This window comes from Orcinus orca, chromosome 10 (assembly GCF_937001465.1).
Source record: "Orcinus orca chromosome 10, mOrcOrc1.1, whole genome shotgun sequence".
In the NCBI taxonomy this organism is placed as follows: Eukaryota; Metazoa; Chordata; class Mammalia; order Artiodactyla; family Delphinidae; genus Orcinus; species Orcinus orca.
Genome location: NC_064568.1, coordinates 41349771 through 41362612, shown reverse-complemented (window position 1 = coordinate 41362612; position 12842 = coordinate 41349771). Strand labels below are relative to the sequence as shown.

At 46.1% G+C, this 12842-nt stretch overlaps 1 protein-coding gene across 1 annotated transcript in view; it reads right to left on the bottom strand.

The window, feature by feature from the left end:
* XCR1 (X-C motif chemokine receptor 1) overlaps nt 1-12305 on the bottom strand; it is a 32105-nt gene extending 19800 nt beyond the window's left edge. Inside the window, exons 1-2 of the mRNA XM_004283846.4 lie at nt 11709-12305; nt 5822-6030 (exon numbers count right to left, since the gene is read on the bottom strand). Coding sequence (XP_004283894.2) covers nt 5822-5840 — 19 coding nt within the window. The 5' untranslated portion in view covers nt 5841-6030; nt 11709-12305. The remainder of the gene's footprint in view (nt 1-5821; nt 6031-11708) is intronic.
* Nucleotides 12306-12842: the final 537 nt, after the last annotated feature.

Here is a 12842-nt window from a genome sequence, read left to right as displayed (position 1 = left end):
TCTCATACACTGCTGTAGGAAACGTGAAATGGCACAGCCACTCTGGAAAAGAGTAGGACAGTCTCTTAAAAAACTGAACACACACCATATGATCCAGCAGTCACACTCTTGGGCATCTACCCTGGGGAAATGAAAACTTACGTTCTCACAAAAACCAATACATGATTGTTTACAGAAGATTAATTCTTTATAGCCCCAAACTGGAAACAACCAAAATGTCCCATAATGGGTGAATGGCTAAATTCCATACCATGGGACACTACTTAGTAATAAAAAGGAGCAAGCTTTTGGTATATGCAATGATCTGCAGAGATCTCAGGGGTTTTATGATTAGTTTAAAAAATGCAATCTCAAAAGGTCACATGCTGAGCAATTCCACTTACATAACATTCTTGAAATGACAAAATCATAGAGATAGAAAGCAGATCAGTGGTTGCCAGGGGTTAGGAATGGTGGGGGCAGCTGTGACTATAAAAGGGTAGCAGGAGGGACATCTTTGTGATGACAGAATCGTTCTGTATCTTGATTGGGGTGGTGGTTACAGGAATCTACATATGTGATAAAATGGAACAGAACTGTTCACACACATTGTACCAGTGTCTAACTCCCGTTTTTAATACTGTACTATAGTTATGGAACATGTAACCACTGGAGGAAAATGAGTGAATCAGGTGGGATTTCTCTATACTATTTTTATAATTTCTTGCTAATCTATAATTATTTCAAAGTTAAACAAAAAAGCTATAATCTTGCTATTTTTAGCTCAAAAAGCTTCAACAATTACCCACTGCCCATGGCAGTGGTTTTACAAATTTAGTGTAGGTAAGTATCACTAATGTTGTATTAAACATGCACATTCTGATACAGTAGGTAAGGGGGTGGGGCGGGGGTCAGCACATCTAATGAGCTCAGCAGTTGATTAGGCTGCAAGAGGGGTCTTCAGGTCACACTTTGAGAAACTCAGACTCTGGCTCTGCTCTTGAGCTCTTAGTTTACAGTTAACACTCTCCTCTACAACAAAAATATATGTTCACCAGATCCAGGACGGGGTAAGGCAGGCAAGGAGCCAAGGGTGTGATATTTAAGGAGGCACTCACTCTCGGGTCCATGGAAGTGCAGAGTTAGCACTTCCTGAACCTTAGAGTGAGTGCCTCCTTAAATTTTGCATCTTAGATTGCCTCCACCTGCTCCTGGCCCTGTTCTCCACATAAAGACTTGGATTTAAAGGTTCTTAGCAGCTTTATTCATTTTACCCCCAAACTGGAAACAACCAACTGTCAACCAACTAGTGAAGGGACCAGTAAATTGTGATATAGTCATACAATGAAATGCTAGTCAGCAATAAAAAGGAACACACTACTAATTCATGCAACAAAATAGATGAACCTCACAAATGTTATGCTGAGTAACACAAAAGAGTACATATTCTGAACAAAACTTTGGAAAATCTGCGGAAGACAAATCTAATTTACACCAACAGAAAGAAAATAAGTAGTTGCCAGGGTGGGTGATTATCTGGGAAGGTGGGTGATTATCTGGGAAGGTGGGTGATTACCTGGAAAGGCGGGTTACAAGGGAACTTTTGGGGGTATCAGGAATGTTTCATATCTTGATGGGTTGTGGTTACACTGGTGTACACTCGTGGAAACACCCATTTAACATGGGTGCATTTTATTGTATGTGAATGACACTTCAATGAAGCTGATTAAATATACAAAACAAAAACAAACAAAATCCCCAGCTCTCTCAAAAACATCTGAACCCTGCACTTTGGCGGAAAGGCCATCTCTTACTGATGGGCTCCAGGTACAACACAGTCGAGTAGGAAGAGCTGTGGTGAGGGGTCAGGACACCTTGATTCTCATCCTAGTTCTAGTAATAACTGGCTGGACGACCCATGGGTCAGTCATTAAGCCCTCTGAGTCTCATCTGCTGTGAGTACTTCCCAGGGCTGGTGGGAGCAACAGATACACGAAGTCACCTGGTGAAAAGCTACACATCTGTCAGAAATGTTTAACTGTTCTTGGATGGAAACTGCCCTTTGCACAGCCCTTTGAATTCAAGTCTGGAATGGCTCTAGGAATATGAGGAGATTTCAATAGCATATGCAAATTAAAGCTGCCAGACATCATTTTTTGCCCATGTATTTGGCAAAAATTAGAAAGTCATAATACCAAGGGCTGATGAGAATGAGGAAAGTGAGAACCCTGGAGGCAAGGCTGGTGGGAGTATGGACTGGTGTAGCATTTGAGGGACAACCTGGAAGAAGGTAAGGCTGAAAATACCTCTGATCTAGCAGTTCCACTCTTGGGCTCCTCATCCAGAGAAGCTCTGCATAGGCCATAAGGAGACAGATGGAAAGATGCTCACTCCAACATTGTTTTTGACGGCAAAGATCGGGGACAATCTAAGTGTCTGTCACTAGGAGATGGATACATAAATGCCAGAACACTCACACACAGTAAGACAAAGCAGTAATCAGAAATACATTTACTACAGCTGCACAGTTGTAGCTCAAAAACATCATATTGGGGCTTCCCTGGTGGCGCAGTGGTTGGGAGTCTGCCTGCTAATGCAGGGGACACGGGTTCGAGCCCTGGTCTGGGAGGATCCTGCATGCCGCGGAGCGACTGGGCCCGTGAGCCACAACTAATGAGCCTGCGTGTCTGGAGCCTGTGCTCCGCAACGGGAGGGGCCGAGACGGTGAGAGGCCCGCGTACCGCAATGAAGAGTGGCCCCCGCTTGCCACAACTAGAGAAAGCCCTCGCACAGAAACGAAGACGCAACACAGCAAAAATAAATTAATTAACAAAAACAGAAACATCATATTGAATAAAAAAGTATTCTGAATGATATTTATGGCATAATGTCATTTATGTAAACCAATCTCACCTTGCAGAATTGAATGGATCAGACGGGATGTTGGTCACTGATTGCCACTTAGTAGTGGCTCAACAGATGGTAGCCATTATTTTGGGAAAAAAAAAAGTAGGAGATCATTGAATTCATCAGCATCAAAGTTAAAAAAATAGAACTGTGAATGCTGGTAAGTTCCATATTTCCCTGGGAAGGAGGTAAAACAAGGGGCTGGACCTCCATGTTCCAGAATGTCCCCACTGGGTCAGGAAGCTGGCCTTGGCAGTTTCAGTTTGAAGATGCTAGAGAAATATGTTGTTGGCCACTGCCCCCTGTTGAAACAATATTGTCACTTCCGAGGAGAGAATTCTCAGACTTGCCGTGTAATAACAGCATGTGAACTTCAACTCACTGGGGAAAAGGCAGACTGCTGTTTCAGCACTCACAGAAAATGCTGCCCCACTAAAGGAATCCCTCTAATCATTATAGCTAATACAATATAGCTACTTTCTTATGTCTATTATTAGCATTCGAATATGTTATTTTGAAAAAAAGAATCAATCCTCATAACAAACACAACTCAACACAGCGCATACACAAGAGGCAGGTACTACTGTATTGATGCGAGAACAGAGGCACAAGGAGATAAGTAATTTGCCCGAAGTCACACAGTCAGGAAGCAGTGAAGCTGGCTCCAAGGTCTGTATTCTTAACCAGCTCTGCAGGTCTGACTCTTGAATGCCTCTGGTTCCTTTGGTCTGATCAGGACAATTGTTCTGCAGCCTGTATTTTGTTCAAATACTTTTTCCCCATCTAAAACACCTTCAAGTCTATGCTCCATCCCTTATAGGTCCCTCCCTTTCACAGTAAAATTCCTTGAAAGTATAGTCTACACTCACTTTCTTCCCAGAAGCAAAAGACTCTGCCATCAATTCTCACTCCCAAATTCCTCAGGAGTCTGGCCTTGACCTGCTTCTCTGATTTGTATGTGCTCCCTCCAAACACCCTCACTATACATATAATACTGATATTATACATGATTACTGAATCAAGGAAATGGATGTGATAGTTCACAATCCAAAGACATTTTGCTCATTCCAATCTTTTGGTCTTGCATGTATTTTCCTATTTTCTCCACCAGGGGGAAGTCTTCTCTTAAGGCCTGATTCCTCCTCCCTCTTCACAGGTCAGGTACACAACTCCAGCTATTGAGCACTGGAAATGTGGCAGGTCCCAACTGAGATGTGCTTAAGTACAAATTACACACTAGATATTGAAGATTTAGTACAAAAGAGAGAATGTAAAATATCTTATTAATAAATGTAATAAAGTGATTACATGTTGAAATGATATTCTGGATAGATTAAAGACACTCTTGAAATTAATTTTACCTATTTCTTTTTAGATTTTTAAAAATATGTTTAAAATAAACAATTTAAAATTGCACATGTGGCTTACTTCATATTTCTATTGGACAGTATAAGTTTAGAGGCTCCCTCCTAATGGCAAACTCTAAGGGTGGTCTGCAGAACCCTTGGTCTGCAAGGAACCCAGTTAGAAAACCATTCACTTGACCACTCATGAAGAAACTGAGGCCCAAAAGGGCCAACAACTTTTCCAAGGTGATCCAAGTGATGGCATCTTGAGTTTAGATTAGAATGCAGGTGTCCTATACCCTTTTTAAAAAATTTCTCCTATTATGGAGGTCCTTGAATGCCACAAGAGGACACAGGCACAAGACTATGTCCTGTGGGCCTTTAAGGTCCTTTATCAAGAAATGTCATCACCTCAGGTCTCTCGCTGTTTGCTTCCACAGGTCTCCTGCACAGCCCAGGGGCCACTCCCTCTTGCATCCTCTGCCAACCCCGTGAGCATTTTCCTGCTCTCTGCTAGGAAGCCCAGCCCTGCTTTAGGGCTCTATCTGGCTGCTTCCTCCCTGGCACTGACAGCCTGGATAGAGACCCTGGAGACAAGCAGTGACTACAGAGCCCTTCTCACCCTTTTGTCTTCAACTATCCTCTAGACTTGTCCAATTCCAGTCCCACCCAGGGGGCCATCGTAGCTCTTGCTGGAATAAGTCCAACCCAGCTGGAAGGATGAGCAAATAGAGCCAGCTAGACTGATCACCTGCTGACCCTGTGTCCATCACCCTCTGTCACTACAGACAGCTCACGTTGCCCACAGGCCCTCCTTGCAGAGTGGGGACCAGTGATCACACGGCTGGTGAGTCACATGGAAACTGAAAGCACCCCTCAGTGGGGTGACTTCTCTAAAGTGGACACATGAATCAGAGGCGGGGAAGCTGGGAGGCAAGGCCAGACCCTGCGTCGCAGGCAGGGATCTTAAGTGCAAGCCCTAACACCACAAATCTTCCCCACCACACCCCCGTAGAACTACAGCATTATGGGTCAGCTGTAGTTTGTTTTGAGTTTGGGTTGAGGCCCGAACATGTGTGTGAGCCTGCACAGGTGTGGGTCTGCCCAGGTGGGAAGAAGTCTCTGTTTCTGGCTTGTGTCTCTTCCTCATGAGAGCCACACATGAGTGGGAGCAAAGGGTCTCAGCCCCCCTCCCTACCCTGGATTCCTGGTCAAGGACCCCTGTGAGTCTAGGCCCTGAGTGTGGCCACGGGTGCCTGGATAGTCGCTGCACCATGCCTGCAACCTCATCTCTGCCTCTTCTGAACCCAAATTAGAGAACTGATGAATCATGGGACTGTAAGAGAACCCGTGTGGTACGGATCAGCAGTCACAAGATGAGGGCTCTCTTCCCAGTTCTGCTACAACTCTAGCTGTGCAATTTTGGGCTAGGCACTGTATGTGTCTGAGGCTCAAGTTCTCACTTGTATAATGGGTGTATTAATTATCTATCACTCTTTTAAAAATTCCTCCAAAACCTAGTGGCTTAGACAATAAGTATTTATTATCTCACACAGTGTCTGTGGGTCGGATATTTGAGAACAACTCACCTGGGTGGTTTTGGCTCATGGTCTTTCATGCGATGAGGTCAAGATGTCCACTGGAGCTGCAGTCATCCGAAGGCTTGACTGGGGCTGGAGGACCTACATCCAAGACAGCTTTGTTCACATGGCTGCTGGCAGGAGGCCTCGGTTCCTTGCCACATGAGTCTCTCCATGGGGCTGTTTGAGCGTCCTCCTGACGTGGTAGCTGGCTTCCCCTAGAATGAGCAATCGAGGAGAGCAAGACAGAAGCCACAGTATCTTTTATGATCTTTATATCTTAACCTCTGAAGTCAAGCACTGTTATTTCTGCACTATCTCACTTGTTATCCAAGTCAACCCTAATCAGGGATGTGAACACCAGAAGGTACAAACCACTGGGGGCCATCATGAAGGCTGGTTACCACCTTAGAAGTAATTAGTACCATTATTAATATCTGCTCTGCCCATCTCACAGAGCCATCAGGAGGTTTTGTTTGCATACCCACTGCAAGAAAAACCATTAACCAGAGGATGCACCTGATAAGAGTCAAGACAGCAGCTGCTAAAAACAGCTGTAAAAAGGGTTGCTGGAGACTGGACTCTGAGACCATCACAGGAAGCTCTGGGACAAGTAAAAGGAGGACCAACATAGGAACGTGGTAGCTCAGAGGCCTCCAGTCCTCTTTGCTGTCCCCATATGAAGGTACAATGTGGAGACAATTAGGAAAGTGCCTGACAATGTGCCCATTACATATGGCGCTCAGCCATAAGTGTTCTTTCTAAGGAAAGCAGGTGGGTCATAGTCTTAGGAATTCCAGGAGGAGGTGCTGGGCCACGGTGAAGGTTGAATTGTGCCCTAGCCCTTTAGTTCTGACATTTAAATTAGTTAGTTTACTTTTCACAAACTCCAAAGAGCTGCATAAACGTGAAAGTCCATCGTTATTACCTCCTGGTAAGATGCCCACAGAGCACGCTTCCAAAGAATCTCTCCACTGATTCCTTAACTAGCCAAAAAGAGGAACTGAGATACGTTCACTGTTTTGCAACTATCAGAAACAGCCTCTCAAAGTTGCCTCTGAATCTGTCCTTGTTCATTTACGCTGGGATTTTCTCTCACTCTCTGCACTCAGCCTCTACCTGACAGTGGCTCAGTCCCTCTGGAACCCACTCTTATTACTCCTGTCATTCTCAGTTCCTGCTTAGGGCTGCAGTTCCCTCCACTTCCAAAATCTCACTCCAGTGGCTAGAGCCTTATAATCCACTGTTGTCCGGGTGCCGTCCTAACTGCTGCCCATCTTCCTGGATTTGTGAGGACCACTGCTCTTGGGGTCCTCTTTGTTGTGTTCCGAGTTCTACCCATCTTGGTGCCTGGCTGGCTGGACCCCAGGGCTGGGGTTTAGGTCTGTTTAGGTTTAGGTCTGTTTTCGTACCGTGTTTTTGTACCAGATTCCAGACACCCAGTCCTGCCTGCTGGACTGGACTTTCTCCCTGCACCTGAATTGGACAGGCCCCTCCCACACTTCCCTTTCTGCCCTCAGAAGGGAATCTCCTTATAGATCTTCCTGGTGGACACCTTGGGGGACAATGCTTGGTTTGAGAGGGACAACAGCCTAGATTTTCAGCTGCAGTGTTTATAGCAGAACAAAAATTGTTCATGTTTCTCAGTGCACAAGGCACATTTTTATGTCGTTCATGTTTTGTCATATTTCTCCCCTGCTGGTTAGGGAGTAAGGTCACACAGGGATTTTAAAAGCAAAACAAGTAGTCCCTGCCTCCAGTGAGTTTTTGAATGAAGTAATAGGTGTTTATAAATAAATACACAGGAAATCCATTTATAATAGTGCCCACTAAGATCTGTTCCTCTTTGCCTGAGGTCTCTGTTTTCATCCTCACCATCTCTTTGTGGTCCCAAACGATTGCACTTCAAAGTACTGCCTTCTTGCTAACAAATGTCTGTATTCAGGGCCAAATTCATTCTGAAACTTATGCTTTTGGTGACACTGAGTGAGGTTATAGGGGAGTAGGTGATTGTCAACTCCCTTAGCTCATGGCAGCTGTTGTTATTAACCAAAAGGACCTGAACGGTTATACAGGACTAAAGTGGCTTAGGTCAGTTCTAACACTGGGGAGTAGGAGGTGCGTTAGTGGGCAGTGGAGAATTGACTAAAGATTTGAGTTGGGGGCAGTGGACCAGGGAAAGTTAAACTCATATGCATGTATCCAACAAGTCCCTTGAACTCTTCCTCTGGGCTATGGTGGCATCGCTCTTCTCCCCTGGCCTCCTGCCTACAGCACCCAGCCCCACTTCTCCTTCCTCCTTCATGTTCCAGAAAATCTCCTTCCTTCTACAGAAAACTGGGGAGAAGCTCCAAGTCCAGGCTGGAAGGGCCCTTTCTACCCTTGAAAATTGGACCTTTCAAAGACCGTTTCTCCTCCAAGAAATGTTCATGCCAGCAGCTACAAAGACGTTTTCTCCATAGTCTTTGCAATTACCTTGAAAGTGCTGATCAGCGAAAAGTAGGGGTGATGAGTCAGAGTTGCTGACACAGAGTGAGGCATCACGAGTTCTAATCTTGTTGCATTTCCTTGTGGTAATTCCAGGGTGCTGCTGGGATGGATGGACAGCTGTCAGGCCTGGCCTGGTTTCCAGTCTCTGCAGCCTCGTTCTTTCTACAGCCAACATTACGTTCAGCTCACTTCTGCCAGATCTCTAAGGAGGCTACAGCCCAGATCCTGAGGCTCACATCCATGGAGGCCCCTTGTGCGCTCCAGCTCCAGGCCTACTCCAGTTCTGGGTACCAGATCTTTGCTTCATTTCTTGGGTCTTCTCCTGTCTCCCTCATGGAAGCCTACTCAATCCCCAGTCTCATTATGAATGAGCCCTGCCTTGTACCCAACACCCTTCCTCCACCTCTTTGGGGGTTGGATTCCTGCCCAGACTCCAGCTCAGCTGGGACTCTGAGACCTGAGGGATGACAGGTCTTTCTGAGAAAAACTGATGAGACCCTAGACTTGGAAGGGGAGCTCCCACTTCCCAATTTGGTCACATACAACCATGAGGTTCTGTTTGGTTAATATCAACAGCCGCCATTAGTTATAAGATTCAAGGGCTGGCTCCTTCTTATGGCCTCACTCTAGGTTACCATTAAAGGAAGTCTCAGACTAAATTCTCCCCCCAAAGAGACAACGATTAGCAAATACGCACAAGTCACACCACCACCTGTGAGCTTGATAAAGTCCAAACTCTCTGTCCTTTAGGGTGCTCCAACAAGATCACACGTGAAAGGAAGTTTCACTTGGGGCAAATGTGATAATACTCTAGTAGTGGGATTGGAGAACCATCTAGTCAGACTCAGGTTGGCCCACCTTCTCTGGAATCAGCAGCTGGACTGTGGGCAACACTCCTAACAGGGAAGGAGGAAAGAGTCACTAGATTCTAATACCCTGTTCATATATGTTTGTGGAGTTCCTCCATGCTTCACCAGTGAACACCTTTCGCTCCATTCATTATGCTAATTAACAAAACCTCTAGTACTGATCAGCTATAAAGATAGCTGAAGCACTTGTGAGAGCTCCTCTTGAGTGTGGACTTCTGATTAAGCCCTAGTTACCACCCTTGGAGTTGCCCAGATTAGCGCAACTGGCCTCCTCTAGGGTATAGATTAAAAAAGAATGAACCGGGCTTCCCTGGTGGCACAGTGGTTGAGAGTCTGCCTGCCGATGCAGGGGACACGGATTTGTGCCCCGGTCCGGGAAGATCCCACATGCCGCGGAGCGTCTGGGCCTGTGAGCCATGGCCGCTGAGCCTGCGCATCCGGAGCCTGTGCTCCGCAACGGGAGGGGCCGCAGCAGTGAGAGGCCCGCGTACCGCAAAAAAAAAAAAAAAAAAAAGGAACGAACCACATTTAGAGCACGCTGTGACCCTGAAGTATAAACTGCAGACGTCATAGTACTAGGGCACCCCAGCCTCCATGATAATAGTAATAATCAGCATTTCTTTGGCTCACAAGATGTTATTCCATGGTTTTCAGCCCCCTGCAAAGTAAGTCCCCTGAATTATTTCTAGGTACTGCCAGGAGTCTCATGTGGACTCACCAATGGGTTCATTAGCTATAGCTCAACACAGTCCCCACTTCATCTCTTTTCACTTCCAGCTTCCTCTGCAACAGGCATTTGTTGTTTGGAATGCCTACAACAGCACTCCCCACGTTGGGGGCAAGTTGCTTCTTCCCCACTCCAGCCATCGTGTGCCTGTGGGAATGAGCATGTGACCTTCCTGGGCCAATCACTACAGCCTCATCCTTTTGGCCAAAGTGACTGGCTAGGAATGGACAAGGGGCTTGCAAAGCCAATCAAGACACTTCCTAGAGATTTTTTTCAATACAGAGTTGGCGAAGATACTCTCTTTTGGTTTTTTTTCTAAGATTTTTTTTTTTTGATGTGACCATTTTTTTTTAAGTCTTTATTGAATTTTGTTACAATATTGCTTCTGTTTTATGTTTTGGTTTTTTGGCTGTGAGTCATGTGGGATCTTAGCTCCCTGACCAGGGATCGAACCTGCACTCCCTGCATTGGAAGGCAAAGTCTTAACCACTGGACTGCCAGGGAAGTTCCGCAAAGATACTCTCTTAAAGCTGCCTGCAGGCATGTCTTTGGCCTTGTGGAGACAGCTGAATTGTGAGGATAAATCCAATATGCAGAGAGAATCAGAGACATACGTTGTTATGGACTGAACGTTTGTGTCCCTCCCATCAAATTCATATGTTAAAGTCCGAATTCCCAAGGTGGTGATATTAGGAGGTGGGGATTGGGAGGTAATTAGGTTTGGATGAGGTCATGAGGGTGAGCCCCCCATGATGGGATTAGTGCACTTATCGGAAAAGGAAGAGGCACCAGAGTTCATACTCTCTCCCCCAACATGTACTCATACAAGGAAGAGACCACGTGAGGATACAGAGAGACGGTGGCTGTCTGAAATCAGGAAGTGGAAACTAAACATGCCAGTGCCTTGATCTTGGACTTCCCAGCCTCCAGAGCTATGAAAAATAAATGCCTGCTATTTAAACCACCTAGTCTATGGTATTTTGTTACAGCAGCCTGAGCTGATTAAGATGTAGGTGGAGAGATAGGAAGTCCTGACAACAGTTGAATCTCTAAATCCAGTTGTCCCTGGGTCCAGCTGTACCCAAATGTGCACTCTGTGTGGTTTGGTTATATAGCCCACAGTGACCTTTTTTGGTGCAAGCTGGTTTAAGTTTCTGATTAACTTATCCACCAGCAATGGTCAGTAGTTGCTTTACAGGACCACCTTTACCTTCCTTGCTGAAGCCCTGTGCTGCTGCTGGACCCTCTGGTGCTTGGTGCTAAGGACCACAATCACCCACTCTGTCCTCCTGATGCTTCCTGGTCCTAACCTGATGACCATCTAGGCAAGAATGGAGACCCTCACTATTGCTGAGCAGTTGGTTTATGGCCAGTGTGTCTGGCAGACGCCCACTCTTGGGGTTAGTAGGATGTCTGCACCTCTGAGCTTCCCCACAACTGGCTCATGCATATTGTAGATCATTTAAGGTCTGTAAAGTGATTTTGGACTCTTATCTTCAAAAGTTACAATGCCAGGCCAGCTGTCACCCTGGCTATCCCCTTCAAGAACCATTTCTGCCTTCTGGGAAGGACTTCTTCCCCCAAGACCTAAGGCTAATCCTATCCCCTCCATGCTAGTTATGTCCTGGCCCCATTCTCCTTTCCTACATGTCCCAGAACCACTGTGCACTCCGGCTGACTGAACTGTGATCTCCAAGGGAGGCTTCATACACATGGAACCTCAGTGAGGGCCTGTGTGTCTGGTGCTCTGTGCCCATTAAACATCCTAGCCTCATATCTTTTCTATTGTTATATTATATGGCTGACTCACCCTGAGCTTGTGGCCTTGGCAAACGAGACCCTCAAAATCTCCCTCTGCACTTTCCACACAGAGGAAGCCAGACAGCACTGTGTATCGATGGTTTGTTTCTGTCTCACTAATCAAGAGGCTGAAAGCAACAGTTTCTGATGTATCTTTTCTTCTCTGATTCATTAGGGCCAAAGGACCTGAGGACAGATGATGAAGCATTTAGGGTTTAGTTTTCTCATCTAGAGAATGGAACCACAATTAAAACATTGCTCAGACCTCACCTACAACAGGACTGAATACCCCGGACTTGCAGCAAAGACTTCTGAGTACCTCAGGCCCCTTAAAAGAAGGGGATTTCCTGAGAGGACACCCAGCTGTGAGGGCAGGGGTGGGAGCGCTTTTGGGTGTCACAGGGAGTCTGCCCATGCCCTCGACTTCTCTCCTGGGCTTCATGGCTGTGATTCTTCTATGTGTCACCCTTCATCTCCTCCTACTCTCAAGAAGACAATCATCTCTGGTATCTCCAGCTCCAGATTCCACAGGATGCTGGTCTGACCAGTAGAGACTGGAGATGTCCCCTACTATTCATTCTCTCTCAAAATAATATAGTCCTGGATTTTTAGCTAGGCATGGCTGCCTAGAATATGGCTAATATGTCCCAGCTGTCCTCGCACCTGAGTCTTCCTTTGGCCAATGGGTTGCGAGTGAAAGTTATCTGTGCAGATTCCAGGTTGTGTTTTAAAGGGAAGGGGCATGTCCTCTGGGGTTCCTTTTCCTTTCCCACTTCTTGGAAAGTGGACATGCTGTGAGCCCTCTCGGGCGGTGCCTACGAGGACAACACTGCAGCGGGCAGAGCAACAAGACAGAAAGAGCCTGGGCCCCTGAAACCTTTGCACAATAGAGCTTCCATACTAGCTTAGACTCCCACATGAGAAAAAAAGTAAACATGTATTTGTTTTAGCCACGTTATTGGGGTTTTTCTCATGGCAGCTGAGCTACTGTTACATTTAGGAAATCATTGTTGCCTTCAAGCCAGCCACCTCAACCAGAAAGCTTGTACAGTTGGGCTCTCTTGGGTCGATGCCCACCCTTGATGCAATCAGTGGCCACCTTGGCACAGAGAATAGTTTAGCACTGCTTCCCTGGGACGGAGCT